At 35.8% G+C, this 14,738-nt stretch overlaps 1 protein-coding gene across 4 annotated transcripts in view; it reads left to right on the forward strand.

Moving 5' to 3' along the window:
• Window positions 1–2,373: 2,373 nt before the first annotated feature.
• LOC105197221 (LIM/homeobox protein Lhx3) overlaps window positions 2,374–14,738 on the forward strand; it is a 65,887-nt gene continuing 53,522 nt past the window's right edge. For 2 of the 4 annotated variants that reach the window (XM_026133182.2, XM_026133183.2), the window contains exon 1: window positions 2,376–6,676. In XM_026133182.2, the coding sequence (XP_025988967.1) occupies window positions 6,394–6,676 (283 nt within the window). In that variant the 5' untranslated portion in view covers window positions 2,376–6,393. Of the gene's footprint in view, window positions 6,677–14,738 lie in introns of all 4 variants that reach the window. The other 2 variants (XM_026133180.2, XM_026133181.2) reach the window with 2 other exon arrangements.

Consider the following 14,738-nt stretch of genomic DNA (forward strand, 5'->3'; position numbering starts at 1 on the left):
CTTGCGGAACCTTCGACGCCCGCGGAAGTTTGGATGCGCGCTTTTTCTCGCGCCGCCCTGTCAGCCCGTTCTGCCGTCGCGTTATTAATAATATGCTGTATGATTTATCGTTTGCGTTAGACGTAAATAGGTTAAAGCATTTGCCCGGGTATTCTCATCGTACGGATCCTACACGCGTCAACTGTAATCTTGGAAAAATTAGGAAAGCTAAAACTTGTAACTGAGTTTTTTCTTTTGGTAAACATTTACTATGGAGATTTTCTAAAAACAAAAATTTATATATAACACGTAATCTAATGTATAACACGTAACCTAGATCAAACTAGTAAAAATAGTATTATATTAATAATATTATATGAATATTATCTAAATTATTAAATATATGAATTATTATGAACAATAATATTATACTTAATATTAATAAAGTCCTTATTTTTTTAAATATTTAAAATAAATTTAAGACAGTTTGGAAATATGTTAGTTCTTTAATTATGTTATTTCGAAAGATATAAAAGAATATGAATATAAATATTATAGACGTTCCAAAATTTATTTAATTTTAATATCTTTCTTTAATATCTCACTCTCTTGAGATAATATTTTTATATGCAGAATAATAAAAAAAATTATGTAAGAAAACTTACGTAACTCTATTTTAAAAAATAAATACTCTTTATAAAATCTCGAAAAATCGATTTTTTCGATAATTGATTTTACTATTATTTATCCTCCTCAAAACCCTACAATTTTTGTCCAAAACGCTTTTCTAAATTTTCCTTAATTCTCGTATTTGTCACCTACGGCGTATAAAATAAGACTTTGTATATAAATTGTTGAATTTCTAAGTTGTTAAGAAAACCACTAGTTTCTTATTATCGTAAAATAAAATGTCATAACCGAAGGTTATGGCCATTTCTTCCCCTTTCTCTCGATCTTTCTTCTCAACTCTATAGTAACTTTTATATAGAAAACCGGTTGATATTGATAACCTCGCTATAAACGTCACGCTCGTACGTGCAACATCGATCTTCCTCCCCATCGCATCTTCTCGTTTATATCGCGAAATCCGCGTATACGGGAATAAAATATAGTCGTAGTAAATATAAAATTTAAAAATGGAGATCTGAAAATAGCATTACAAACTATACTTTTCAAATCCTTTTTATAAAAATAATAAAACATAAATTTGTTAAATATATTTGCTAAGAGTATCACGATTAAAATATAATGATACTCGATATAACATTTTAAGTTATTTCCGTGGTTCTTTTTGTAGAAAAAGCTACATACATGTGTAAGTATTGCAGAACATTTACAATTACCATTAAATATATTATTAGTTGTTATTTTTATTCTATTAACAGTTATTATTCTCTAATATTTAATGGTGAAAACATTTTTCTGAATTGATATGCTATGACTATAAAATACAATTCTTTCGCGTAATATTAAAATGTATAAAAAATTAAACTGGAATGATCAAAGCAAACTAATGAGATTGATCTATATGTATATTTACTTAAATATTTAATTAAACTTTAATTTGGGATTTATATACTAAAACATATTTACTTATCATTAACAAATTTCTATGTTTTAAAAATTATTATTAATTACAATAAATATAGTAAGCATAAAATCATTACTGTTATGTTGTTGCAACGATATTCAATAACGTTTTCAAATATGTCATGTTTAATATATCAATATGAATAAATTTTGACCACACGACTTGCAGATAACATTTTTAAAACATTTCAACAATATTTCGAAAAAATCATGCATCAAATGATCTCTTTGAAACATTTATAAAATATTATTGTAAAACATTTAAAAATACACATAAAATCAACATTTTTAAATCTCTGTTAAATTACTTTGATGTTTTTTCTTGCTTGATGTATTACTTATGCTAAATATTATTACGGATATAGAATATAATTTTATTTAAAGCTAATACGCGAAGAAAACTCATTGGATAATTTAAGGTTTTTTCCTATATCCTCGATAAGATTCAATATATTTCATACGTGAGCTTCCTTGAAGCCATTTGCACCTGTATATCGGTCATTTTTAGTTACAGTCAACTGCATTCTTTCTTTCCCTCCGTTGGGAAGCGAAGTCTATCGCGTTTAAGCAAGATAGCTCGGCTGGCTTTAGGGTTCGTCTCGTATCGTAAACCATCTCGAAATCTTGCACGAGATCGTAGGTCGGCGCGCGGTCCACGGTGGAAGTTCCACCTCGTCGCTACCTCGCAAGCAACGGGGGGCGAACGTCGCGCAGGCACGGGGCGCAGGCGTGCCGAGAGACTCCCCCACCGGTGATTCCCCTCTTCGAGGTGGTGTTCGAGGTGGCGGCGGCGGTCTCGGTGGTGGCCGAGGACGGCGGGTAGGGTGGCAACCTCTCCTCCGATAGCTGCGTACGCGATTTCGGACGGTACGTCCGGTGGGCGACCACCTCCACCTTCCGCGTCCTTCGTGCCCTCCGAGAGCCGGGTTCCTGCTAGCCGATGTATTACGCCGTGCTCAGGCCGAAGCCGGCACCATAGTACCGCGGCACCTGCTAATCAAATCGCATATTCCACGATCGCGTCGCACGAACCACGTCGACGAGCGGCGAGGAAAATCGCAATCCAAATTTGTGTTGATATCTACAGTGCTGATACATTTTCGAGAAAACCTCGATACAAAGTCGTGTTAAAATTTACATTGTACGATACAATTCGTACGGTCTCGCCGAATGATAGTTATCACTGCTACTGTTTTCGAGCAAGCAGAATTTACGTGGGAAATTGAAGAATCATCGCGCATCGGGTAATCGGATTTGCCGTTGTGAAAAGTTAGCAGCGAAATTTATATCAGTGAATTTTGCGGGACTCACAGAGACTCTGAAATAACACTGTTGTGCGTCGGGCTGTCTTGCTGGACGACCAGCTCAATATACCTGTTACAGTCATTCTTGGTATTATCCAAGAATATATCAGTGAGGAATAAGCAAGAGAGATTCAAATTGGATTGTCTCGAAATCAGTTTTTCATGTTAGTTAATAGTTTCAAAATCTGAAGATCGTCAGAGGACAATGTGGATATAAAGCAGAAAACGTGACCAATTTGCGAAACTTCATCAATACTTTCGTGGACCTCGATCAAAACTGCCGCCACCGTTTTCGGCGCTCGAGGTAGACGCAAGATGCGAAGACACCGAGCCGAGCGAAAACGATCAGCGACGGTCATCGAGGAGTGTCATCGAACGCGCTCGTAGACCGGCCGGGCCATCGGGGACGAGTCCGCTTCACCGATGAGAAGAAAAAAACGGGCAGGACAACGTGGCAGGTCGAAGATCGCGATCAGGAGGCCGCGGAATTCGGCGTTTCTTACCGACGGCCGGCGAGGCTGACCGCATATTCGGGCCGAATCGCCGAAACAAACGGACGGAGAACGGCGGCCGGCTAGATCGGCCGCGGTCCATCGCGTTTTTCATCGCGTCGGCCGGCCGGACGACTTACATCGGGCACGACGCGAGATTTACATCGACACGCGTGTAAAAACCGTCGTCTCGATCTACCGATCGCGGCGCAGACAACGATATTGACTCGAGGGAGATCGGATCCCGCGGGAGAGCTTCGGAGGCTTCCAGTTTTATCAATCACGATCGAGTTTGCACGACGTTGAAAGAAAATCTTAACCGTCCCGCCGGAATATTGATCGGGATCGTTGAAAATATTATTAATCGTATCTACAAGAAAAGCTCGAAGAAATATCTGAGTAAAAGCGGAGAGATAATAAAAATCAGGCGATTTTCCAAAAAAAGAGATTAAAAAAAAAGGCTTACAATATCGGTATTTAGAAAAAATCTATATTTAAAAGATTATTATCTCTGTATCATGATCAATAAAAAAGTAGTGCGATGTTTAAACATGCATTTTTATTAATTAAATCTTTAGTTGCATCTCAATTGTAAACGGGCTGTCTCCAAGTACTTTTTCGAGCATTCGTCGAATTAGAAAACATCGCTGTGTTATCAATAAAAAAAAAATAGAGTTAACCATTTCGAGAGAAAAAGTTTACCATTCAATACCGCTTCAACAGCGTCAACGTCATTCAAGTGTGTGCTTTCGTAGGACAAGCAACGAATCGCGGCGCGACGGATTCGACGCTCGACGAGATCGGCGCGATCGGTGTTACGTACGTATTCAAGGTTACGAGATAAACCGAGTCTCGTAAGCGGTCCGATAAGCGGCTGGCGATCCGTCGACGATTCTCGGGGGCATCGGTGAGTGCGCGGCCGGCTTCAAGACCCACCGCACGGACCCTGCCGGAAGGCGCGCGGTGGCGTCGACGGCGATTTCCGGCTCAATCGAGAAGACACCGTCGCGACGTCTTCTCATCTGCGTCTCTCTCCGACCCGACGCAGTCGCGAGCGAGAAATAACTCGGTGCTATCGAAAAACGGCGCGTCCGTCATGCGGAACGACGTGGATTCGAATCGGTAGAAGAAAGTAGTATAAATTTCGCGAGCTTCGATCATCGCATGTGTCGCAGGAAGTGTTGGAGAGAAATACAGGAAGTGGTGATAGAAACTTTAGGTGATTCGGAAACAAATACGCGATCAAACTCTTGACTATCAGCGTAACGACGTGAGTCAACAACGTTGCTCAGCGTTACACATAGTAGTATGTGGCCGCTCTTAGCCAATTGCATTTTTTCGTCAGCAATCACAAGTGCAAGCGATTTGACATCCAATTAGAAAAACGCTTCTGCCGGATAATTTACTCCAAGAAAGAGAAAATCCACGTGGCCGCGAAAACGGGTCTTCAATTAGAAGACCTGTACTCTGAATAGTTAACGTGTGATGCTCTCGATGAGTGCGTCGAAGTAGAAATTACAAGAAGATGTAACTTCATCTTCATACGCGCTGAGAAGAAATTGCGTCACGACTAGAAAATCGCATACACGAGCGGAAACGTTGACAATAAGCGACTTGTAGGTGGTAGTATAGGTGGAACTATTTACAAACAGCCCATTCAAGTCTCGTGCAACGAGCTCGTAAACGAGTCCCGAGCGCAAAGAGCGTGTCTTGTGCAGGAGAAGCGTTTTCCTTCGCGACTTTGTCGTTTACGAGCAATCGCGCGAATTTCGCGACGAAATTGTTCGCATTCGAGGCTCTTCAAGATAAGGCGAAGACGACGAATGATCGTTCGCCGCGGGCGAGCGAAATCGCGTTCTTTGTCGCGTTGAAGACAACGTAACAATTATTTGTGCAGCTTCTTCCTTCCTTCGTGCACTGGAGAACACGTTTTCAGGATTATTACAAGATTTATATCTAGTAGAAATATATAGAAAATGTGAAAATAATCGTTCGCGAGAATGTCACAAGAACTATATTCAGTTTTCTCAGTGTACTGGTGTTAGCAACGACAGAAACGAAATAATAAGAAAGTGGGAGTGAATCGGTGAACCGGCTTTCGCACAACGTTAATTATCTTCTAGTTTTCTCGTGACGCCGAATCATCAGTTTCGGCAGAACTCTGATGAATTCCGTGCTTAACGTCGAACTATCACGCTTGAGTTTTCCAGATGGACGCAGCTTGTTTCGGGATGATTTTCCTTTTGAATTATCCTGTACGGAAGGAGCTCGGTAACTTCAGAGATAGTTTAAAGATCACTAACTGCATCGCACAAATTTGAACGAAGGAAGATACAAATAACAAATTCCCGAAAAGAATAAGCATAACTTCTTATTATTGTTTCACCCGTAACACGGCGCGGCGGCTGAAGCGTGCTTCCTTTAATTCGGAGATAGAGAATATACATTTATCAATTACATTTCACCTTTGGCGAAAAAAAAGTGCCTTGATGCACGACTGTATACTTCTATGTGCGGAAGTTTCTCGCTTTAAGAAATTCTGCAACAACAATAGACTGTTTTCGAATAACCCGTGTATAAAACCTCTGTCAAGCAACGATTCAAGAAACTCTATCTCCAGCTATTCTATTAATTTTCTCTTAGACCAAAAGACGGATATACCTTGCATGAATCATTTCAAGTATCTTCAGTGTTCAACATACTCGTTTCTACCAACGTTCAATTTGTAGTCGATCCAGAACTGTCAGTTTGCATCGTAACTCGATAGAACTCGATAGAAATCGATATTGCACAGCGACGATCTCGCCGTCCACGCAAAGGCAGATTGTCAATCTCGGAGAGATAATCAGGCGAGAGGCGATCTCGCCGGAAAGTGGTTCTCGACGCGGTTGCACGAGCTCACTCTTAGACTGGAGCTGTACTTGCCGTACGCACCGCTGCCGGGAGGCGGTGGGATCCTCCCGGCGGTGAGCGGCAGCGGTGCTCCTAGTGGCTGTCGTCCGGTGCTGCTGGGTGGCGTCGATCTGTCGATGTCGGCGGCGGTGCAGCAGCCGGTTGCGACGCTACCGACGAACCTGACCAGCAGCGGCCCGATAGCGGCTCACAATTCCCTGCATCACACATCGGGCGGCCTGGCCCTGCCGCTGGGCGCCGCAGCGGGCCCGCCGGTGATGATGCCGCGTCCGCCACCGGGTGCTATGCCGCCGCTGGGACCGACGCTGCCGCCGACTCATCAGGACGAGGATCTAGCCGACGCGGCGCCCAATCAGGACGTCTTGCTAGCGCTCCTCGCGAGAAACAAGAATTTGGAAGGTGAGTGAAACTACAAGACATTCAAGAAAATTCTACGGAAGAACTTTTGTAGAATTTTGAAGTAGCAACGATTAACGACAGCGACTACTGCACGCAGAGAAAAAAGTAGCCAACAAAGCTAAAATTTAGTTGTAGCAACTAAGATGTGTCTTTAAAATAGAGACAGCTAATATCGTTGCTGCCAAAGCTAAATTTATTAGTTATTAAAATTAGCAGTTACAGCAAGAAATATTCGCTGCCAGAATCAAATAATGTTTAGCAAATGCGTATATAGTTTCACGCTCCTAAGTTCCGGTCTACAACAGGTGTAGTAAGCCTTAAGCCGTAAGAAATTGACTAATCATAGTTGAATATGAGGAGAATAATCGACCATGGTCAATTTTTACGATTTAAGACTTGCAACATTAATTGTAGTCCGGGACTAAGATATTGAGGAATAGCTGCCACTTTTTTAGCTACACGTGTTAAAACACACGTGTTAATTTAGCTAATAAAACTGTATTTCGCAGCAAATATATTTTATCTTTAATAGTCAATTTTTAGCACTGATAGAAAATATCGAACTAGCTACTGATATTTAGTTACCACTTCTAAGTCATTTTTTTCCGTGTGAGGATGCCTCATAAGCTGTCAAACGTTCAGAAATTATTAATTTATGAATTTCTGTATTACGCTTGTGTAGAAAATTAGATTTTCTAAGTAATCTGAAAAATGAAAAAAGCGGCATGTTGATGTAAAAATTCTACGACCGAATAATCTTTTTAGGAAAGAAAATAATTGAATTCTCATATAACAAAAATGTTATACTAATCATCAAGGAATATATATGATATATACTATCTACTGATTTATGAACTATTGTTATTTGGATTTACGAAAATTGCATTTCATCAGAAAATAATTATGTACATAGCAATTTTTATATTCACGTACATAGTTTTAATTTCTAACAGCAACTTTTCAGAATTTAATTATTCTTCTGTAATTTAAACATTAATAACTGCAAAATAGTCAAACAAAAAAGATCATAGACGAGCCATTTAAGGACGTCAAATATATATTTTAATTAACAAAGTTTAAATTAGAAACGTTTCAACCTCAGTTAGTCATCATCAATGTAACTACAAAAAATAATTATTAAGCATCGAAACAATATCAATAAAATTTTTAAAGGTAAACGAAGATTTTCTGAAGTAACATAGAAAAAATGATGATATAAAAAAGAAACAAGTTTTAAAAGTGCAATTATTAAACGCTTAACATTTTATATAACTCGTTAATCATAAAATGACATATCAGTAAACCGATAGAACGATAACTACGAATATTATCAGAGATTATTTTTGGACAAAATCAAGATTGCATAACTTATGCAAACTGAAGACGACGTTGAAAAAGATGTATTGTAGAAACTAAAAAGACCATTTCTTTAAGCACAAAATTTTCCCCTTTCTTAACATAAAAGCATATCTATTCTCGAAAGCGATACATTAAAAAAGCCATCATCGTACCGACACGATGATGCATCGTTGCAAATACATGTTACATGCTGAGTACTCCATTTCTGTTACGTCTAAGTTATAGCATCGATTATTCAACATGTCGACTCTTACAAAAAAATATGCATAAATTTTAACACTTATGCAAATTATCAATATTGCTTGTAACTTATGTAGTGATTAAAAAATTACCATACTATTAAAATAATTTTAGTAACACAATTGTTCATATATAAATGTATATCATCGCGATTTGATATTTTATTAATAAATATTTATCTGTATGATGTAATTAAACATATCTGCGTGGGACGCTTTCGTAAAAATAAACATCATTCTCTTTTTACAATTTCTACTGAGATATGAAAAGTAAATAGCGAATGCATTACCAGCGTAAACATTAGACTCCATTTAATTACTATCGCTCGATTTTTCGTTACGTTCGTTGACTCGGAAACTCATCTGCGGCATTTATCCGCGAAATGCAACTGCCAATTGCACAATGGCAATTACATCGAAAACAATTTACACGCAGAAGCGCCATGATTAATGGCGAAATTAGTAACGAAACGCTTGACAATTGCTCTGATCATCGAAACTCGATTGCAGCTTTAGCTTTTTCGATTTATGACGCGTGTTGGTTGACATAATTTTTGCTCTCAATAACGCCGATAGCTCGTAATATTAACCTGACTTAAAATTCTCGCTCGGACATTACGTGAACAGTGGTCGCTTTTTGATAATGTCTTCATCAACGATCGATAAGATTAATATCCCCATCTAAAAATTCGCTATCACGTCCATGGCACCGTCCTTATTGTTTTTCTTTATCGATTTTATGACGTCGTAACTTCTGAAGTTATACGATATCATAGCAAAATGACGTCACATATTTGATTACCGCTACTTAAATCAGCAACGAAATATTTTTGACCAAAGTTTGATTTCAAATTCTGAAGAAGTCTTTTACGATTCTCTTATTAAGTAATACCTATAATTAAGCAATTTTTATATTATATTTTAAATATAAAAATTCGTTCCAATTGAATTTGCAACTAATATATTTTTCTCAATTTTAAAACTTTACTAAAAAGTTTATACAGTTAACTTTATAAAGTTAAGATAATATAAAATTGAATTTTTTAAATTTATTATTTTATTTTTAACTTATATATATTTTTTTTAAATGTCATAATTTTTCAGAGAAAAACATTTTGAGAATTTTCTGTTTTCAAAATATTAAATATTTATCTTGTATACATTTTATTTTAAAGTTCAATTATATGCAAATACTTATATATAGATTATAAAAAATATTTGCAATCGATACGCGCACTCATTCTATTTTCTCTCTCAACAGATTATTTCAATTCTATTAGAGCTGATATTATTAAACGTTACGCGAAGTCGTTTACATGTAATACTAGAATATATAATTTGTCTAATAATAAGATATAATTTTATAATAAAATAAAATTTTAAGCTTATTATTAATCTCAAAATGTGAATGTAAAAATACATTTGAATATGAACTCAATCACTTGATTATAATAAACTTTAACTATCTGGTATATAGTTATATATAATATAATTAGATGCAGTGCTGATTGAGTTACATTTATTAACGTTGCGATGTTACATGATAATTCTGCCAGATTATAATATTACTTTGCCGAATGCAATAATAACTGCCTATGTGTGTCGTATATAAAATTTACTAATTTTTTTCTTTGTTTATATAGAAAATAATTTAGCTAGTTTTTTTAAACATTTTTGAAAAATATAAATTTTAATAAATTGCTTTATTAGAGAAAATAAAAATTCGCTATATTACGAACCTATTTACATAAATTCATATTTAACCAATTTAATGATGTTTTCTGTTTATATAACAATCACTTGAAATAACAAGAAAAATATTTCATATCTTCTTATCGTGAAATAAACTACATTTGATTGGCTATATTCAGGGCCACGAGATATCATCTTTATTTGCAACTAGAATAACATCCGTTATTTTTAATATGAACTGTCAATGACACACTTTATTTTTTGACGTTATAGATAAACATTGCTTCTTGATGCAAAATACATGTGTATCAGAGAAAGATATCTACGCAAAACTTTATCTATTGCAAGTTTTACTTTGTCTATTGTACATTTTTTACATAATAACCAGATAAAAAATAAGTTTAATTTAAATGATAAAAAAAAGATTTTATTATTTTTTACATCTCTAAAATTTCTTAAAATTTTAATTATTCATAATTCAAAAGTCATTGTCTCACTATTAACGAGTGTAATATGATTCCAGATCGATTTAAGAATCGGTAAAAGAAAATGCGAGCATGACGTTATTTAAAAAGACACTTTTACTTTCAAATCGTCAAATATAGGAACATGGAATAAATATTAAACAGCCGAAGATAATGTGGGACTTTATAGATCTTCGCTCGACTCTTGCTCATTTTATCTTAACCACATAGCTTGCCCGCCATTTTCATCCTCCTTCTCCTCCGCCACGCGTACTTCGCCTTGTCCTCTGAGTTATTCATCCAGTCGATCTCGGTGAGTGGAGCAAGGTCGAAGGCTTCCTAAATTATGAACGTCCGTTGCTGCAAGACGACCTCGCGGCAGCAGTAACGCGGAGTCGACGACCGATTTTCCGAATGAATATTCACGAAGGATTCGCACGATAATTAGGTTCGCCACCCGTAAACAGAGGCTCCTGACCCCGTAACCCTTTTAAGATTCAAGTACGAGTCGTATTTTACGCTTATTACGAACCGACAAACGAGACGTGCGGCTGTTGGGACGCTTTTGATTATCAATTAGGATAACAGCTAACTCAGAGCTTCTCAACTTCATTCTTTGACTATGCCGACTAAAAACCAGCAAATTATCTTTCCTAATTAACATTTTGATTTAATATAAGACACTTTTAAATATATATATATATACGTGATATTACTAAAATTTATACCAAATAAAATTTCTTTTATTTAAAAAACCACTTGTCATGTAAAGTCGATTAAATCAATGCAAGAATCTAAAATATATCCATTTAACATTTACTGTTTTAATCTACGATAAAATCTAAGTTCTATGGTCTGTTCTATTCTTATAAATTTTATTCTTTATCTTCAGCGTCAAAATTTGGTGTCGAAATTTATTTGTCTTATAAGAAAATTGCATACATCTTCAAACTCAATCAGATCGATTATTGTCGTCGTAATCGTGATGTAAAGATTAATACCTATCACGAAAAGGTAGATTTAATCGATCGTTTTGCGATCCGAAGAACCGATCAACCTCTGGCCGGCTAAGCGTTTCTGGGTAATAAAGAGAGCGAAGTAGTTCGCGGCTCCGGTTTTGTTAAAAGGGCGCGGCGAGGGTGGCGGATATTTTAATAAGGTAAGTGCTGCAAGGCCGGTTGCTATGCCATTGGGGCGGTTTAATCATGTAATGTGTTCGGAGGCTCGGCCGTCCCACAATCGATATACGGTATTGCTTCGGGCACGGCGCGTACGCGCTTAAATCCTACACACGACCTAGAACTAAACTTGCAAGCCGTGTAAGCCGCATCAGAGCCACGTCAAAGTATAGAGGGTTTCACTGCTAATTGTCTCGCTCTTGCAAATCGCTGCGGACGCTATCCGGCAAATCTAAAATAGAGCTTGCCACGTGTATAATGATTGCCGATCGAATGTGATGGGTCAAATATTGGGGCATAGATTTTTTAATGATGTTACGAGTTTTGTGAGGGAGATAATTTGTCAGATCCATACTAGACAGGATTTATATCGCTATGTTTCACGAAAAGAACAGTTTTGATAAAATTTTTAACTAGATATTCTAAAAGATTTGAAAATAATTTTTATTAGACCATCAAAATAATTATGTAGGATGCTAAAATACCAAAACTTTTGAACGTCTTTCGTAGTTATTTTGATGCCCCAACAATATTATTTTCAAATCTATACGTCACTAATTTTTTAAATATTTCAATAAAATTATTCTTTCCCTGTCGATATGGACTTTGCTTCTTTCTCGCTTTGAATGTTTTTATATTTATATCTAAAAACTGACTTTATCTCGATGTTAACTTTAATTTAACTTGTCAGCATCATTATTATCAAATTGATTATCAATTTTTAATATCGTTAATAATAATTACTATTCTTATTCAACTTATGACTGTGTTTTGAAAACTAAAATTTATTCGACACGCAGTTTGATGAATTTGAAAAGACATACAAAATCACATTGTAAGATTATATAAATCTCATCTTTAATTAATTATGTTATTCACATGTCGGCCTATATTTTCTTATCATTATTTAACTTTAATTTATTCTTTATTTCTTTTTACCTGTAGCCCTGGAAAGAGTAAAATAAATTAAATAACACGACAGTCTAATTTAAGAGAGCATTTTACCTTGTTGGATGCGAAAAAAGGAACATGTTCTAAAAAAGTTTTTTATAAAAAAATATTAAAACACTTTAAGATGTAACTTTTGGAAAAATATATATTAATTTTTGTAAATAAATGTGGCATTTTTCATTATTGCAGTCTATCCAGTGAATGATATAAAGATGGCATTAAATTGGAGCCTGTGATTTCTCTTTGCGGAAGTGATTGAAAGCCACTAATTGAATTAAAATATAAAAATAAAAAATTTCTTTGATTTATATGAAATCGTACACGTTGAGTCGTCTAAAGAATCAATATCAAAAATTGAAAATTAATAAAATAATGGCTTTTCAAAAATTAAAATAAGATTAAATAAGATAATAGTTAATCGTTAAAACGTCATTTCGTCAATTTTCAATATTAATTCTCTATCAGTCACTGTGTTCATATAAATTTAGAAACCTTTTTGTTTTGTTTGAGATCAAACAGTAGCTCTCAATCATTTCTGCAAGAAATTTACAAAATTCTTCTACAAAATTTACGACTTAATTGTGTCAGCACTTTTCTGTCAAAAAAATTCTTAAAAACCTTTTTTGAACCCAACAAAGTAAAATAAGTAGAATTCCCTGAACTGACTATGACAAAATATATTTTAATTAAAAAGAGCAGAATTGGATAAAATCATAGTATGTAGAAATACAATGATAGAAATAATAATAATTATAATAGACAAAATGTATTTTAATTAAAAAGAGCGGAATTGGATAAAATCATAGCAGAAATACCATAATAGAAATTCCCTGTTATAAATAAATTTTAATCATCGCGTTCGCTAATTTTCCTTTGAAATATCTCGGATAATTTTATCGCTTTGGATATTATCTTGCACGCGGAAAGTAGGAAAAAAAAATCGCGAAATAAAAAGTCTCTCTCCTCTTTTTTTTTTGTAATGAAAAGATTGTCAGAAACGTACGTTGACAAGGGGCGAAAAGCTCCAATGACGATGTCAACCAACCCCCGAGCGAAATGGTAACCATAGGAAACGACGGTTCATAGCGAATGAGGGCTGGTCGAGACGGGGATGAAAAGAAAATGGCAGACCGGTTACGGAGTAGCGCGTAGTATTCACGTGTAGGGGTGGAGAGAAGTCGGTGGGAAAATGAGGATGAAGGTCGGTACCTTTGTTGCCGACGACGACGGATCGGCTTTGGTGCTCCAAAAGGGCTGAACCTTAAGGTTCCTACTCCGTATAATCGCGCGCACCAACATGTGCGCGAGAGTGCGCGCGCTCTCGCGCAACACGCGTTTATTTGTATACGTGCACGAGCGTGCACGTTCTCCTCTTTGTATGCGCGTACTTGTGCGCGAGGAACGTTTTCGAGCGCTTCGTGGTAGCCAAAGCCGATGATTGGACGAGTTGATCGTATTACGCTGCTGAGAGAAGCTAGCTCTTCCCCCAAGGGCTTAAATTTCTCGCGTCACTTTACGATGCCTGCGAAGTACAGTTTCTAGTTTTTTCTTCATCGGTGCGACGTGCGAGGTGATGTCCTCGCGTCACTTATTCAAATTTCGAATGTCTCTTCTTGTCGAAGATGGAATAGCGCAACCGTGATTGGAAAAATGAAGAATCTTATGCGTAACGATTTGATTAGTTAATTTTAGCAAAACACTGAAAGAGTTTGGTAATAATAATTAAGCTTACTGTTAGATGATAATTATTAAGCTATGGTAAAATAATTTCAATTAAATATTCAATTAATACCAAGTTAATATAACCAAATATTTAGTAATATTTAGTAACCGTTTAGTAACCGATTTCAATTACTATTAATCTATTACTATTATTTCAATGACTATTAATATATCTGCTAATTATTACTAAATATTTAGTTTTATTAACTAAACATTTAATTAAAATTATTTCATCAAAGCTTAAATTATTATTATGACTTTATTATCATTCACTTTATAATCATTATAACCATTTTTAGAAATTTTCTTTGAATAAGAATACATCGACCGCTATGTGATAAACACAAATAATTAACAAGCCTAAACAGTCATATCTAGAAATATCGTTCTTGTGCAGTTTTACGTATAATTTCTAATTTTCTGCACTGTGTGCCATTACTTTCGATTTCAAACACAG

This window comes from Solenopsis invicta, chromosome 3 (genome assembly GCF_016802725.1).
Source record: "Solenopsis invicta isolate M01_SB chromosome 3, UNIL_Sinv_3.0, whole genome shotgun sequence".
Classification (NCBI taxonomy): domain Eukaryota; kingdom Metazoa; phylum Arthropoda; class Insecta; order Hymenoptera; family Formicidae; genus Solenopsis; species Solenopsis invicta.